Source organism: Pipistrellus hanaki, assembly GCF_964339955.1.
Source record: "Pipistrellus hanaki genome assembly, chromosome: 6".
NCBI classification, from domain to species: Eukaryota; Metazoa; Chordata; class Mammalia; order Chiroptera; family Vespertilionidae; genus Pipistrellus; species Pipistrellus hanaki.
This window is the reverse complement of record NC_140508.1, coordinates 35,613,066-35,629,181: the sequence shown is the minus strand read 5'-3', so window position 1 is coordinate 35,629,181 and position 16,116 is coordinate 35,613,066. Positions and strand designations below refer to the sequence as shown.

At 50.4% G+C, this 16,116-nt stretch overlaps 2 protein-coding genes and 1 long non-coding RNA gene across 4 annotated transcripts in view; 2 read left to right on the top strand and 1 right to left on the bottom strand.

Annotated features, from left to right (window-relative positions):
• Positions 1-2,089, bottom strand: part of ZNF341 (zinc finger protein 341) — a 45,772-nt gene extending 43,683 nt beyond the window's left edge. Inside the window, exon 1 of the mRNA XM_084888548.1 lies at positions 1,918-2,089. Within this exon, the coding sequence (XP_084744674.1) occupies positions 1,918-2,008 (91 nt within the window). The 5' untranslated portion in view covers positions 2,009-2,089. The remainder of the gene's footprint in view (positions 1-1,917) is intronic.
• Positions 1-16,116, top strand: part of LOC311624920 — a 203,220-nt gene that overhangs the window by 171,607 nt on the left and 15,497 nt on the right. The gene's annotated exons all lie outside the window — the stretch shown is intronic.
• PXMP4 (peroxisomal membrane protein 4) overlaps positions 15,161-16,116 on the top strand; it is an 18,503-nt gene continuing 17,547 nt past the window's right edge. The window contains exon 1 of one of the 2 annotated variants that reach the window (XM_084888592.1): positions 15,161-15,432. In XM_084888592.1, the coding sequence (XP_084744718.1) occupies positions 15,320-15,432 (113 nt within the window). In that variant the 5' untranslated portion in view covers positions 15,161-15,319. The remainder of the gene's footprint in view (positions 15,433-16,116) is intronic. The other variant, XM_084888593.1, reaches the window with a different exon arrangement.

Here is a 16,116-nt window from a genome sequence, read left to right as displayed (position 1 = left end):
TCTTTTTTGTAAGGTAATTCGATACTGATAGATTATAAAGAGAAGGTAGACCGGAGACCGGGATGGCAGGACACACACAGGCTTTATTGGAGGGAAGGGTACTCCTGCCGGCTGCTTCCAGAGAGAGGGGCGGAAGAGAGCAAGCGCCGGGGTAAAAGCACCTTTAAGAATAGGGGATGGGGCTTAGGGCACTCAGCAAACGCTGATTAGTGATTAGGGACCTAGGGACTTAGGAATCCGGGGCTTAGGGTATTTGGCAGGTGCTGATTGGTGCTGGTTCAGAGCTCAGGAATGTCTGGCTGCAGGTGGGGGGTTACGTCTGTCCATCAACTAGAGTAGTGTTTCCCAAACTTCTCTCATGATGAGAATCACCTAGTGGAGTTGTTAAAATACCAATTCCTGAATCCCAACAAAGAAGTGCTCTAAGCACTAGTTAAGTATACAATTTTACCTACATGTTCCCAAAAATTCTAGTGCTCTAAGCACTAGTTAAGTATACAATTTTACTTACATGTTCCCAAAAATTCTAGTGCTCTAAGCACTAGTTAAGTATACAATTTTACCTATATGTTCCCAAAAATTCCAGTTTAGCACTTCTTAGTTGGGATTCAGGAATCTGTATTTTAACAACTCCACCAGGTGATTCTCGTCATGAGAGAAGTTTGGGAAACACTGAACTAGAGGAAGAGAGGATCTATCATATACTTGCTCACTGTATCATTTCTCTCTGTTCTCCACTGGACTATGGGACAGGGACTGTCTGATTCAATGAGTAAATGGGGGGAGGGGAGGGTTACACCCTATATCATGGGAGAACTCCAATCCTCCAAGAAGTGAAGGCACGTGGCGGAGATCTCCGGGGGTGGGGGAGGGATGGGTTGCAGCGCTCAAAGCCTCAGCCACATACCATGAGTCCGGCCTACTTTCAGTCTACACTCTATGCGTATACCCATCCTACCACACCCCTCCCAGAACACTTGTGGGTCTGCACCACCACCCCCACCTCTCCCAACATCAACTCCATGCCATGACCCTGAAGGCGCTGAGGCTTCCTCCACGGTTTCCAGTCGGCTCTCCGCGTTTGCTGCCTCCAAAGCCCACCATCCCCTGTGCCCGAGGCCCACTCCCCTTTTAGGACTTGCAGAGCCCAGGACAGTCAGTCAGTGCCCAGTTGTCTGCTGGGGTGGGCCTGGTACACCACGTCCCAGCCAACCACACCTTTGGCGCCCATTCTTTCTAGGTTCTTAGTTTGTAAAACTCGGCATCCCCGAGACGGTTCATAAAAATGGGAGCCTGGTGTTTGCTGGGCCTATTTTATGCACCAAGTCCCGGCATTGCACGCAGGAGGCACCTATCCTTTCCTGATCTGAAGTGAGACTCTGTCACAGCGTGAGGCTCAATCCGAGTTCACGGTCAGACGCCTGCTGGCTTGGCAGCTCCGGCCACCCGCCGAGGCCCTCCCGTCCCATAAAGGCTCCCACCCCGCGGTCCGCCGGAGGCGGCCGCCCTCTCCCGCGGCTCCAGGCCCGGCGGCCCCACCCTCCGGCTGTTCCCTCCAGCAGCCTCCCGGCCGCCGCCGCAGGTGCCGTTCCGGCCCGGGGTCCCCTCCCCGCCGGGCCAGCCTTCCCCCGGCTGTTCCGGGCCCAGGGCTCCCTCCCAGGGCTGCCTCTGTCCCGCTGTTCCGGCCCCGAGGCCCGCCCGCCCGCCCCGGAGCCTCCTCTCCGCCGCGGTCCGGGTGGAGGCTCCCGCCAGGCCCGGCTCCGCGGCTCTTCCCGCCCGCGCCCCTCCCCCGGCTGTTCCGCCCGGCGCCCTCCGCCCGCGGCCGCCGCGCGCCCTGGGCCCCGCGCTGCGAGGGCGCGGCGGGAGGGGGCGCGGCGCGGAACAGCCGCTTCCCACGCCGCCGCCGCCGCCGCTCACCCTCCAGGGCCTCGAAGATCGTCTGCGCCATCTTGGAGCCGCCGCCGCCGTCGCCGCCGCCACGGGAGCCCAAGCGGGGCCACGCGAGCATTGTGGGAGCCGCGGCGGCGGCGGCGAGGTCGGGGCCGCCAGGGGGCGCCCGGGAGCCGCCGCCGAACCCCCAGTCCTGGAACCTGGCCATGGCCCGCGGCAACGCCAGCCTCCCGGGCGCCCCGGCTCCGCCTCGAGGATCCAGTCACCGGAGCATGTGGACCCCCATCCCCGCCTGATTTGAATCCCCCAACTTTGCACACCGTCCCCTCCGCCGCCGCACTAGACCTGACTCCAACTCTGTGCCTCACACACGTCTCCACGGCAACGCAGACCTTATTCCCACTGCACGCAGGCATCTCCCACTTTTGCAGCCCCCTCCCCACCTCACCCGGACCACCCAGTTCTGTCCCAAGGACCCCCAGGGGACACAGGGCCCCTGCCCAACTGTGCAACAGAGAGCCCCCTTGTCCTAGACTGCTCATCCCCCGCCCGCAGAGAGCCCTGTCTCTGCCCTGGGGAAGCCACTGTGGCTCCCGGCTCAGCCTCTGAATCCCTCGTCATCCCGGAATTCACCAATGGCCATCGCCTAACCCCCTCCCCACCCACACCTTTTGGGGTCTCCATTTCCTCTTCACACAGACCGCCATCCCTGCCTCTCGGGGACCCCATTTCTGTCACACAAACCCCCTATACCCGCTTCTGCACCCTCCGGCCCAACCCCATAGAGAGCACATTCAGACCTCACAGGGACCCTCCTGCCCCATCTTCAGACCCTCACGAGGGCTCACTATACACTGAGTCTTAGACAGCAATGTCTCCAGGAAGGCAGTGGTGCTTTCCCATGGAGTTGGGGGTGGGAGGAGCAGACAAGCACGAATCTTTAAAATTATTTAATTATAAGGTGTGTATTTTTTTTAAATATATTTTATTGATTTTGTACAGAGAGGAAGGGAGAGAGATAGAGAGTTAGAAACATCGATGAGAGAGAGTCATCAATCAGCTGCCTCTTGCACACCCCCTACTGGGGATATGCCCGCAACCAAGGTACATGCCCTTGACCAGAATCGAACCCGGGACTTTTTAGTCCCCAAGCCGACGCTCTATCCATTGAGCCAAACCGGTTTCGGCTATAAGGTGTGTATTTAATGACAAGGTGTGATAGTGGTTTCAAAGAAGTGCACTTGGATGAAAAGAAAGAGTTGGGGTGTGTATGGGATGGGGGGGGGACGACAAGGGAGAGCCCATCAATTGTGATTTCTCTCATGAGCCAAATCTTCCAACTGGGCTACCACAGATTTATCTTTGAATGTTTTCATTATATTTTAGCCTCATCCAAAACAATAATTAAAAAATCACAATTTTTATTTTCTTATATTTACTAAATAAATGTATGACTCCTAAAAGTAACATATATATATATATAGATAGATAGATAGATAGATAGATAGATATATTGATATATTGATATATTCACATTTGTTCAAAACTCCTCTGTCCTTCTGGAACACTACCAGCCCCTGTTCCTGTTAAATTGCCTTACAGACCCTCTGCTTATGTTATGGGCATAATGAATATTGGGGACCAGCCATAATTATAAGAAATACTAGAGGCCCGGTGCACGAAATTTGTGTACTTGGGGGGGGGGGGGGTCCTTCAGCCCCGCCTGTACCCTCTTGCAGTCCGGGAGCCCCGTGATTGATTGCCCCACAGAGGGAGGTCCCGCCCACCTCCACCTGCCAGTGGTCTGGGCCTCCCTCTGCAGGGTGATGGTGGTCCAATGGCGCCTCACCACCGCCACCACCAATCGCATTGCTGTGTCCACCTTGGCCACAGCAGTCAGTGCTGGGCTGCTGTGGCACCTGCTCTCCAGTCCCCACCCACCCGAGCCTGCCGCGTGCACAGTTCGGTTGTCCATTCTGTCGTTTTGGATGTCACGGACCAAAATATATATAATATTTTATATATTAGGATTAAGCACATTCTGTTACCATAATGGTCCTGTTCTGATTAGAGAAAGTACATCCTAATGTGGCTGAGAGCTGTCCGCTCTGGGATATGGGAGCTAACATCAGAATGCAGTCCATCCTCTTTTCTGAGAGCTGCTATCGTTGTGGGAAGATTTACAACCTCGTGGCTGAAATCTTGTTCCGGAGACACCCACACTTTATAACCTCCAGCCCCTATTGCCTGTAATCTGGTCTGGAACCCAGGAGTGCCCGCTGGTTGCAAATGCTCCCAACCTCCCACCCACCCACCCAGCCTGCATGACTTGTACTGTCCCCACGCCTGTAATCCCTACTTCCCCCGCGATCTTTGCCCTTCTAACCAATATAAGCAGCTGGCTTATGGAAGGCTGCCGAGCAGAGTCTTGTGGATGACCTGCTGCTCTCCCATACTGCCGGCAGTATTGGAATAAATGCTCATATATGATTCAACCCTGTCCCTGCTTAATCGGCTGAAGAAGTGACAAGCAGCCTGGACCCCTTGGTTGTCCAGTCACACTTACACATGCTTATTTCTACCAGTTAGCTCTCCATCCTGCCCTGAACATTACCCCTGTGCCCCACACTGCTACCTTCTTCCCCTTCCAATCTCCCCCTTTGCACAGTGAGTCCTGAGCAAACGTCCCTCACAGAGAACCCACCCTCCTACCAGACTCCATGCCCCACTCTCTCTTCTGGGAGCTAGGCCTCACCTCAAGCTTGAAAGCCCCCTTCTCACTGCCTCTCTGGCAGGAATAAGGCCGGTGTTCCCTCCTTCCTATCTTTCCTTTAACATTCCATTGACCCAATGGCCTCAGATTCTCATTATCTCTCCTCTGCAAGAATGTCTCCATATAACTGTTCTTTTTAAAAACATTACTCAATATATTTGTACAGTCATGTTAATTTAATTAAAAATCTTTACTGGGTGCCTATTGTGTGCTAGGAGGGACAGATCCATAAACAAGAAGATAGAAATCTTTGCCTTCATTGAGTCATAGTTTAGCAGGCAAGATGGGCTGTAAATAAGAAGAAAAAAAATTACATGACTTCAAATAATTTTGGGGGGCATAGAGGAGCCTCCTTTAGGAAGGGTGATTAGGGATGGCTTTTTTGAGGAGGTGGACCTGAGAAATGAGATGGAGTCAGATGGAGAAAAGGGAACAGAGGCCTCAAAAGAACAGAGAGGTCTCTTGGGCAAGTGCAAAGGCCCTAAGGTCAGAATGAAAGGAGTCCAAGGCCTGTAAAAGGAGTAATATATATGGTAACTAGTGAGATATGGGTACAGGGGGATGAGGGAGGAGAGATGGACAGGGCCACTGGGAGGCACTGGACAGCAAACAGTTCTATCAACACAAGCCTTGGCAGCTTCCGCCTATTTTTATATATCCAAGTGCATGTACAAATAGTTGATTTTTATCTGCTCTTCAGACATTTCTCTTGCTGTTCTCTCTTGTCAAAATGTCATCTACCATCCTTGGAACAACAGAAGCTTGGCTTCTTGCCTCCTCTAAGAAGCTCTCCCTCGTTTCCTTCGATGAGGTCCCATCCCTCCCTAGCTGTTCGAGTTTCTTGGCACTACCCCTCATGCGATAATCTTTAGCCCTTGGAAGTTTGATTTTCTCTACCCCCTCAATAGGGGGCCCTCTTAGCAGAGGAGATCCTTCATCCATTCTGGTTGGTGCCAGGTCCTGGCACAGAGGTGACCTGGGAAAGATGCTTGTTGACTGATTACCTGATGGAAAACCGAATGAGCTTACAGGGAGGTTCTCCAGGCAGGCTTGTCCTGCTTCAAACTTTTTTTTTTTTAAGTTTTATTTTATTTTATTTATTTATTTATTTATTTATTTATTTATTTATTAATATATTTTATTGATATATTTTATTGATTTTGTACAGAGAGGAAGGGAGAGAGACAGAGAGCTAGAAACATCGATGAGAGAGAGTCATCAATCAGCTGCCTCTTGCACACCCCCTACTGGGGATGTGCCCGCAACCAAGGTACATGCCCTTGACCGGAATCGAACCCAGGACCCTTCAGTCCCCAAGCCGACGCTCTATCCATTGAGCCAAACAGGCCTCAGCCTGCTTCAAACTTTTAACTCCTTACCTCCATCTCTTCCAAAATGTATCAGTTCCATGTCCCATTCCCTCAGGGCTAGCTGGTTGGCACTGAACCTAATCCAATAATAGCTTAGAGATTCTTAGAGTAAATAATGTAGAAATTACAGGCGTAGAGCCAAACAGGGAGGCAGGAACATTTAAGAAACTTCCAGCCGAAACCGGTTTGGCTCGGTGGATAGAGCGTCGGCCTGCTGACTGAAAGGTCCCAGGTCCAATTCCGGTCAAGGGCATGTACCTTGGTTGTGGGTACATCCCCAGTGGGGGGTGTGCAAAAGGCAGCTGATCGATGATTCTCTCTCATCAATGTTTCTAACTCTCTATCCCTCTCTCTTCCTCTCTGTAAAAAATTAATAAAATATATTAAAAAAAAAAAAAAAAAAAAAACTTCCAGTGTCCCCCTCCACAATGATTGAGTGCTCCAGCCACCCCCAAAATGTGAACTTCCAGAGGAGGATCCAAGATGGCTGCTCAGGTAGACACCTAACCGCAGCAGCACACAACAATTTCAATGGAATACAACTAAAATGTAGAGTGGACATTGCCCAGAGCTACAGATAGTCGACTGACTGAAAATTCTACAACAAGAAGGAAAGAGAAATCCAGAAGGAAAATCAGAGGAGCTGAAAAAAAGCCTAAGGTACGGAGACATGCTGCGCGCTCGCATGCACGTGTGCGCGGAGAGGTCGCAGCCGGAGAGGAGGAGAGGGCTGGGTGCTGCCTGGCAGGAAGGAAATAGAACCCCCAGCCTGAGCTGAACCCCCGAACTGGCAGCGCTGAGCCCCAGTTATGGGCCAGACCCTGGGGACCCAGGCTCCGGCAGGGGGAGACGGGGCTGTGAGGCGGAATCCCAGGGGAGCGGTGAAAAGCAGAGCCCCCGGAGTCGCGCACATTGCATGCAGAGGACGGAATGTTGACTCTGATGCTGGATTCCCCTGGCGGGAAGAAACAAAACCTCCGGTGGTGCTGAGCCCCACTCCCGACTGCTCTGAACCCCAGTTCTAGGCCAATCCCTGGGGACCCAGGCTCAAGCAGAGGGAGACGGGGCTGTGAGGTGGAGTCCTGGGAGGGCGGCGAAAGGCCGAGCCCCCGGAGTCGGAGTCGCGCACTTTGCGTGCAAGGGAAGGAATGTTGACTCTGATATGGGATTGCCCTGGAAGGAAGGAAACAGGAGCTCCGGCCGTGCTGAGCCCCACTCCCAACTGCTCTGAACCCCAGTTCTAGGCCAATCCCCAGGCTCAAGCAGAGGGAGACGGGGCTGTGAGGTGGAGTCCTGGGGGAGCGGCGAAAAGCGGAGCCCCTGGAGTCACGCACATTGCCCGCAGAGGACAGTCTGTTGACTCTGATGCTAGACTCCCCTAGCGGGAAAGAGAAAAAAAGCTCCAGACTGGAGGAACGCGACGAGGAGCAGGAGCCCCTGCCGGACACCAGCCAGCCGGGCACCAGCAAGGAGCCGGGCAACGGGGCCCCCAGAAGGGGGGTGCCCCTGAGCCTTCGACCTCTGAGCATGGGCAACAGAGCCAAGGCCGGGGGCTGCTTCCTGGGCGGCGCTGACCCCGGCAACAGGCTGAAGCAGCGCAGGAGCCCGCGGAGAACAAAGGGGCGCCACAGGCCAACCTGCTGAGCTTCCAGGACAAGGAGGAAGAAACCAAAGAAGTTCTCAATGTGAAGAAATCAAGTGAGAGCAAAAGATAGTAAAATTACTTAAGAAAGAATACAAAGAAGATCTTGAAAAATCGAAGACTAAGTCAGAACTCAACTCAGCAGCTAACATTGCAACATATATGCGTTTAAAAAAAAAAAAAGGACAGAATATTGGAACGGCGGCAGCCAGGCCTAGAGTGGCCAGGCACAAGGCGGTAGCAGCTGGGCCTGGAGCAGCAACAGCCAGGCCCCAGAGCAGCAGCAGTCAGAACCAGAGCAGCAATAGCCAGGCCTGGAGCAGCCAGACCTGGGGCAGTGGCAGCCAGGCCTGAGACGGAGGCAGCCAAGCCCAGGGTGGCCAGTCCAGGAACACCCAGACCCGGAGTAGCTGGGCCCAGAGAAGCCGGGCCCAGAGCAGCCGGGTTGGGAGCAGCCAGACCCAGAACATCAGCAGCCAGGCCGGGAGCTGCCAGGCTCAGAGTGGCCGGTCCCGGGGCAGCTGGGCCCAGAGCAGCTGGGTTGAGAGCAGCCAGGCACGGAGCAGCAGCAACCATGCTTGGAGCAGCCAGGTCGGGAGCGGCCAGGCCCGGAGCGGCCGGGCTCGGAGCAGCCGGGCCCAGAGCAGCCGGGTTGGGTGCGGCCAGGCCCGGAGCAGCAGCTTCCAGGCTGGGAGCGGCCAGGCCTGGAGCGGCCCGGCCCAGAGCAGCTGGGTCAGGTGCGGCCAGGCCTGGAGCAGCAGCAGCCACGCCCGGAGCAGCCAGGTCGGGAGTGGCAGTGGCCAGACCCGGAGCAGCTGGTTGTGGAACGGACCAGAGCAACAGAGGCCAGGCCCGGAGCATCCAGGCCCGGAACAGCTCGCTCCTCGCCTGCCTCCGCCCCAAGGCTGCCTCTCAGACATGGCTGGAAACTTTTGGGGGAGCTTGAGGGTCTGCTGAATCAAATGAGGAAGGCTTAGATCTGGATGTGTTGAGTTAGTATAGCGCTGGGGGGTTGATCTGTGAGTGCCTTGTGTGGGGTCTGGATGAGGTTGGTTGATCTATTTGGAAATGTCTTTTGTGTGAAGTGTATCCTTGGGCATGTGGAGGTATTATTGATTTGAGAAAATGCTAAGTAACTGATTTACTATCTGAAAAATTTAAAGTTCTGAAAGTTTAAGGTCTCTTGCCAAAAAGAGGTTTTAAAGCTAAAACTTTAATTTTAATGGAGAAAGGAAATGACAAGCCCTTCCAACCCAGAACAGGTAATCCTGTTTAAACAATGTGTCCGTTTAGCCGAGACTGGTTTGGCTCAATGGATAGAGCGTCGGCTTGGGGACTGAAGGGTCCCGGGTTCGATTCCGGTCAAGGGCATGTACCTTGGTTGCGGGCATATCCCCAGTAGGGGGTGTGCAAGAGGCAGCTGATCGATGACTCTCTCTCATCCATGTTTCTAACTCTCTATCTCTCTCCTTTCTTCTCTGTACAAAATCAATAAAATATATTTAAAAAACAAACAAACAAACAATGTGTCCGTTTAAACAGCTATGTTTAAACAATATGTCCATTTACACTTGAATGGCTACACCTTTTGATAGCCTAAGGGCAAGTTTACATGTAAACAAGTTTGCTCTCAATTCCCAGGGCAGAAAAAAAACAAGGTTTAAAATTACTAGATTTTAAAATTTATTCTTAGAAGTGTAAAAGTTTATTAATTAAAAAACAACAACAACAACAAAAGGAGATTGAAAAACCTGATGAACAATAATAGCGGTTCATTGTAGTAGAGTCGGTGATATGGGAGGGGAGTGGACTGACTGTTCTGGGGGGGGGAAGGGAAGGAGGAAGAGACTGAACATAAACTGTGCACCTATGGATGAGGTCAATGGGTGGTGGGGAGGGGGCAGAGGGTGGGGTGGGAACCTGTTGGAGGGGGGAAGAAATGAGGAACCTTTGTAATAATATGAACAATAAAGATTGATTAAAAAAAAAAAAAGAGTAAAGAGGACCTACAGAGGGATATCAAGGATGCATGGACACAGAGGAAATAACTATCAGTGAAAAGGTGACCATCTGCAAACCAAGGAGAGAGGCCTCAGGAGAAAGCAAACCTGCTGACATCTCAGTTTTCCTCTTCCAGCCTCCACTGCTCCACAGTGGAAAAATAAAGCTCTGTTATTTAAAAAAAAAAAAAAAAAGTGAACTTCCCTGTGGGAATCATGAGCAGCTTAAACCAGAAATCATGAGCAGTTTAAACCAGACTCCAGTTGCAAGGGAAAGAAAGGACATACAAAATAGAGCTCGTCCCTGACATCTTGTTAGATTTGTTGGTATTAGTAGGAGACAACAAAGCATGATGGTTATTATGGGCTGACTAGTGTCCCCCAGAATTTGTATGTTTGCCCCGACCCGCGGGGCAACAACGGGGGTACGCAGGAACCACCTAAGAGAATGAAACAAACAAGGAACAGGAAGAACGGAGGCAAGACAAGGTTCTGATCAAGCCTCGAACTTTATTTTTTGAAATGGCAGTACATATACAGCAGGACCAAAGGGGGGCAGGGTTGCCTACGCAGAGGGGTCTTTGGCAGTGTATAATTGGTTTAGGCACTGAGTGGCAAGGTGGTAAGGTATCTGGCAACACAGGATTGGCTAACTGCCAGGGCGGTGTAACATTCCAAGGTGTAACATTCCAAGGCTGGGCTATCTACGGGGGAGGATCAGGAAGGGGAAGTTGCAGAGATGCTAAGCTGCAGGTTAATCTTTTAGCTTCTGGCTAAACCCTCAGGGCACCGCATAACTTCTGCTAGAAGGAACTTAATTCTATTTCCTTAAGACGGAGATGCACGACTCAACTCTGATGGCTCCCAACAGTATTAGTAGGAGACAACAAAGCATGATGGTTATTATGGGCTGACTAGTGTCCCCCAGAATTCATATGTTGACAACTTATATGATGATATTCTAGTACCTCATTAGTGACCATATTTGATGATAGGACCTTTAAAGAGACAATTAATATTAAAGGAGATCATAGAGGTGGGCCTAATCCAATGACTGTTGTCCTTATAAAAACAGATTTGACAAAGTTGACTGAGAAGCAGTCTTGTACCGACATGGTGAGAAGCTAGCCATCTGAAAGTGAAGGAGAGAGGCCTCAAAAGAAACCAAACATGCCTGCCTGGTATCGCTCAATGGTTGAGCATTGACCTAAGAACCAGAAGGTTCAATTCCTGGAAAGGGCACATGCTCCGGTTGCTGGCTTGATCCCTGGTATGGGGCATGCATGAGGTAGCCAATCAATGATTCTCTCTCATCATTGATGTTTCTATCTCTCGCTCTCCCTCTTTCCCTTTCTCTGTGACACCAATATATATATATATATATATATATATATATATTTTTTTTTTTTTTTTTTTTTTTTTTAAAGAAGCCAAACCTTTAAACACCCGGATCTTAGACTTTCCTTCAACTGTTCTCAGCATCAAGACAAACTTATCTGAACTCACTTGGAGCTAGTAGTGTGGGATATGTCGTAGATTCTTATCACATGAAACTTTAGGGTGAAATGCTTAGGGGGTCTCAGCTTCACGTGAGGAGGAAGTTCTCCCCACCGTGGGCAGGCCCTGGGCTTTCACTTCTGTCCCTCTTGCTCTATGTAGCTAATGAACTGAAACTCACAGATTCAATATTGGCAAATGCCCTCATATCATAAATAGTTTTGGTCCTCCAACAATCAAATCTTTCTGTTAACTGGTTTTCAGTTTCCAACCAATAATTGACCTAGGCCAGTGGTCAGCAAACTGCAGCTGGCGATCCACATGCGGCTCTTTGGCCTCTTGAGTTTTTAGCAAAGGCCAGCTGAGGAGTACCCTAATTAAGTTAATAACAATGTACCTACCTATATAGTTTAAGTTTAAAAAATTTGGCTCTCAAAAGAAATTTCAGTTGTTGTACTGTTGATATTTGGCTCTGTTGACTAATGAGTTTGGCGATTACTGACCTAGGCATTCCTCAGGCTTTAATCATTTCAGTGTTTTTCAGAGGATATTTTAATATTTTATTTAATACTAGAGGCTCAGTGCACGAAATTCATGCACTGGAAAGGGGAGGTTGTCCCTCAGCTTGGCCTGTGCCTTCTCACAGATCGGGAGCCCCATGATCAATAGCCCCAATGAGGTAGGCCCCACCCACCCGCTGCAGTCCTGCCACGGGGTAGCCTGGGCCTCCCTTTTTGGGGCAATCATGGAACCCCCTGAATGATTGATCACCTCCGCCAGCTGATAGTCTGGGCCTCCCTCTGAAGGGCAATCATGGGGTGATGGCCGGGCCCCCAACCAATTGCATCACACACGCCTTGGCTGGCGTGGTGCCCATGGGTGTCATAGCGTGGTTATAGGGAAGGTTGTCCGGAAGATCATTCTGCTGTCTGGTCTAATTAACATATTACTCTTTTATTATTATAGATTACCACTATTTTCAAAGGAAGGGTTACCTGAATTAATCAGTCTACCATACTGAAAAAAGAGAAAGGAAGGGCAAAAAGGAAGAAAGAAATTCCAGTTTCAGTGATAAAATGGGCCCAGCATAATTTCTCCTTCAACTGACCTCTGACATCATTGCATGACACTGGTTTAGGCAGTAATATCAGAGATAGATAACACATGACCTGAGTACTACTACTCAGTGCATACCTATTTATCCAATGACAACTCCAGAGAGGAGCATCACACATAGATGTCACTTATCAATGCTCTGGAAGGTGACAACCCAAACTACATTGTCTCAACAAGCATATATTGGGCACGTACCATGTCCTAATTGCTGGGGTTGAAGCAGAAAACAAGACAGAAGAGTGAAAAATTCTAAGAAGAAAATAAAAAGAGCCCTAACCAGTTTGGTTCAGTAGATAGAGCATCAGCCTGTGGATTCAAGGGTGCCAGGTTCTATTCCAGTCAAGGGCATGTACCTTGGTTGTGGGCACATCCCCAGTAGGGAGTGTGCAGGAGGCAGCTAATCCATGTTTCTGATGGACGTTTCTAACTCTCTATCCCTCTCCTTTCCTCTCTGTAAAAAAATCAATAAAATATATATTTTTAAAAGAAAATAAAAAAAGCATAATGTGTCAAAGGGTGGGGAGTGCTACTTTAGATGGGATATCTAGGAAGATGGGATATCCTTCTCTGTGGAGGTGGCATTTGAGCTGAAACCTGAAGGTTGAGAAAGGCCAGCCGTGGGAAAAACTGGAAGTGATGCAAAGCAGGCAGGGAGATGGCAACTGCAGGGTGCTGGGAGCGTTTTTTTGTTTGTTTGTTTGTCTGTTTGTTTGTTTTTTGTTTTTGAATGCTCAAGAAACAGCAAGGAAGCCAGTTTGGCTGGAGAGGAACGAATGAGGAGGCAAGTGACACGACATGCGTTTAGATAGGGAAACAGTGGCCAGCTTATACAGAATCTTGTCTTTTGGGTCATGGGAAGTGTTAGGTCCAGGTGGAAAAGAGTCAGACCAAGCCCTGACTGGTTTGGTTCAGTGGATAGAGCGTTGGCCTGTGGACTCAAGGGTCCCAGGTTCAATTCCAATGTTTCTAACTCTCTCTCCCTCTCCCTCTCCCTTCCTCTCTGTAAAAAATCAAATATATATATATATATATATATATATATATATATATATATATATATATATTGCCAAGCCAAGAGACATGAGAATTTAAGAAATTTTATTACATTCCCTCACAGGGCTGAGTCCAGTGTGTGGAATAGACTCTCTCTCTTTTTTTTTTAATTTTTATTTATTTTATTTTTTTTAATCAATCTTTATTGTTCATACTATTACAAAGGTTCCTCATTTCTTCCCCCTTCCACCAGGTTCCCACCCCCCCTCCCCCCCCTCCCTACCCCCCCCCCCCACCCCCCATTGACCTCATCCATAGGTGCACAGTTTATGTTCAGTCTCTTCCTCCCTCCCTTTCCCCGAGAACAGTCAGTCCACTCCCCTCCCATATCACCGACTCTACTACAATGAACAGCTATTATTGTTCATCAGGTTTTTCAATCTCCTTTTGTTGTTGTTGTTGTTGTTGTTTTTTTAATTAATAAACTTTTACACTTCTAAGAATAAATTTTAAAATCTAATAATTTTATTAAATATATTTTATTGATTTTTTACAGAGAAGAAGGGAGAGAGATAGAGAGCTAGAAACGTCGATGAGAGAGAAACATCGACCAGCTGCCTCTTGCACACCCCCTACTGGGGATGTGCCCGCAACCAATGTACATGCCCTTGACCGGAATCGAACCTGGGACCTTTCAGTTCGCAGACGGATGCTCTACCACTGAGCCAAACCGGTTTCGGCAAAATCTAATAATTTTAAACCTTGTTTTTTTTCTGCCCTGGGAATTGAGAGCTGCCCTTAGGCTATCAAAAGGTGTAGCCATTCAAGTGTAAACGGACACATTGTTTAAACATAGCTGCTGCTCCAGTTGGAATTGGATTACCTGTTCTGGGTTGGAAGGGCTTGTCATTTCTCCATTAAAATTAAGGTGTTAGCTTTAAAACCTCTTTTTGGCAAGAGACCTTAAACTTTCAGAACTTTAAATTTTTCAGATAGTAAATCAGTTACTTAGCATTTTCTCAAATCAATAACACCTCCACATGCCCAAGGATATACTTCACACAAAAGACATTTCCAAATAGATCAACCAACCTCATCCAGGCCCCACACAAGGCACTCACAGATCAACACCCCAGCGCTATACTAACTCAACACATTCAGATCTAAGCCTTCCTCATTTGATTCAGCAGACCCTCAAGTTCCCCCAAAAGTTTCCAGCCATGTCTGAGAGGCAGCCTTGGGGCGGAGGCATGGAATAGACTCTCTTATAGAGGGTAGATGTATGCAATATAAGGTCAGGATGACAAAGGGGAGAGCATGAGTCAGTCAAGGCAGACAGGGAGGAGAGTGCATGGGTCAGTTAGGCGGAGAGGAGTTCTTATCTTGCTTCTGCAGGTGCCAAACTAGGGGGAAAGGCTTATAACAATATATATTTCAGAAAACACGTCCAAGCAGGAGAGATCAGGGGCAGTTCACCCTTACAGGAAGGAGGTCGGATTTTAAAAACGAATGGAAAACATTGGTGGTGCCAAGTGATTTGCGCTCAGAAAAGATCGCTAGGATCCCTGTTACTCAATTAAAACTGTCATGCTGTGTAAAGCTGGCTCCTCCCAGTGTCACCATTCCAACTTTCGGGAGGGGGAGGGCAGGCGGCGGCCCCTCTTTCCCCTCTTTCGAAACTTTGCAAACTTAACAGGTGACACACCTCCTTCCAGACCCAAAGGAACACGCTATCTGATTGGACAAACCCAGCGGCGTTTCTGACATTCCTTAGGTCCAGTTGGGCGGGGCCCAAGGTTACAATCCCTCCTTTTCAGCCAATCAGACTTCTCTTCGGGAGAGTGCGTGAGTCTTGTGAGGTGCGTGCGCCCTATGGCTGGGTCTTCAGAGCTGAGTGACAGAAGACGCAGCCTATGAGCGTGAAGATGCGGAGGCGCGGCTCCGAGCTGCGGGTCGGTGCGGGCAGTGCCCCCGGAACCCGGGGCTGTCAGCGCCGCGCGGACTCTGTGTGCCACCCGGGCGGCCTGAACCCCTCGCCATGGCCGCGCCGCCGCAGCTGCGAGGTCTGCTCCTGGCGGTGAACGCGCTGTTGCGCAAGCGTCGCTACCACACCGCGCTGGCCGTGCTCAAAGGCTTCCGGAACGGGGCAGTGTGAGTGCGCCGCGGGGCCGGCGGGGCTCCGGGACGGGCCTGGCTCGGGTCAGCGGCGCGGGTTCCCGGCCTGGTGTCGCTGCTCCGCGTGCCCTTGAACAGCCGCAGTGTGTCTGTAGGCCTCGGTGGCCGTGTCCACCGTCTGCTGTGGGCGCTGGATTTTGGGTCCCCCGCGCCTTCTGAGCCGGAGGTCCCACTGTGCTTTTTCTGGGTCCTTGTGCTTTGCAGCCTGCTGGGCCTCTTGTTTTGACCACCTGCCATGCCAGTCTCTGTATTCCCTGCTGTAAGTCTAGCTTCTCCCTTTCCCTCCCCCTCCGCTGTGTGCCCTTAGGCCTTCTGGCTTCAGTGGCCCCACCTGCACAAAGGGAAAGCTGGCCTCCAGCAGACCTCTGCCTATGCTCCCCTACCCCCACCTCCCGCATGAGCCTGGCCTGGGCTCACACCCCGTTTCTCACGCCCCCTCTGTATAACCCTGGCGCGCAATCCCCATCTAGCACAGGGACTCAGGGTCATAAGCCTCAGGGGTGACAGCAAATGTGTTTAAAAGTTGCAAATGCAGTACTTGCTGGGCAAGTACTGCATTTGGACCCTGCCTATCAGACCTGCAGCAGAGGTCTTGGGGTAATAATTCCCACTGCCTGGTTCTTGGAGGGGAGCTGGACCTCCTTTAAACCTCATGCATAA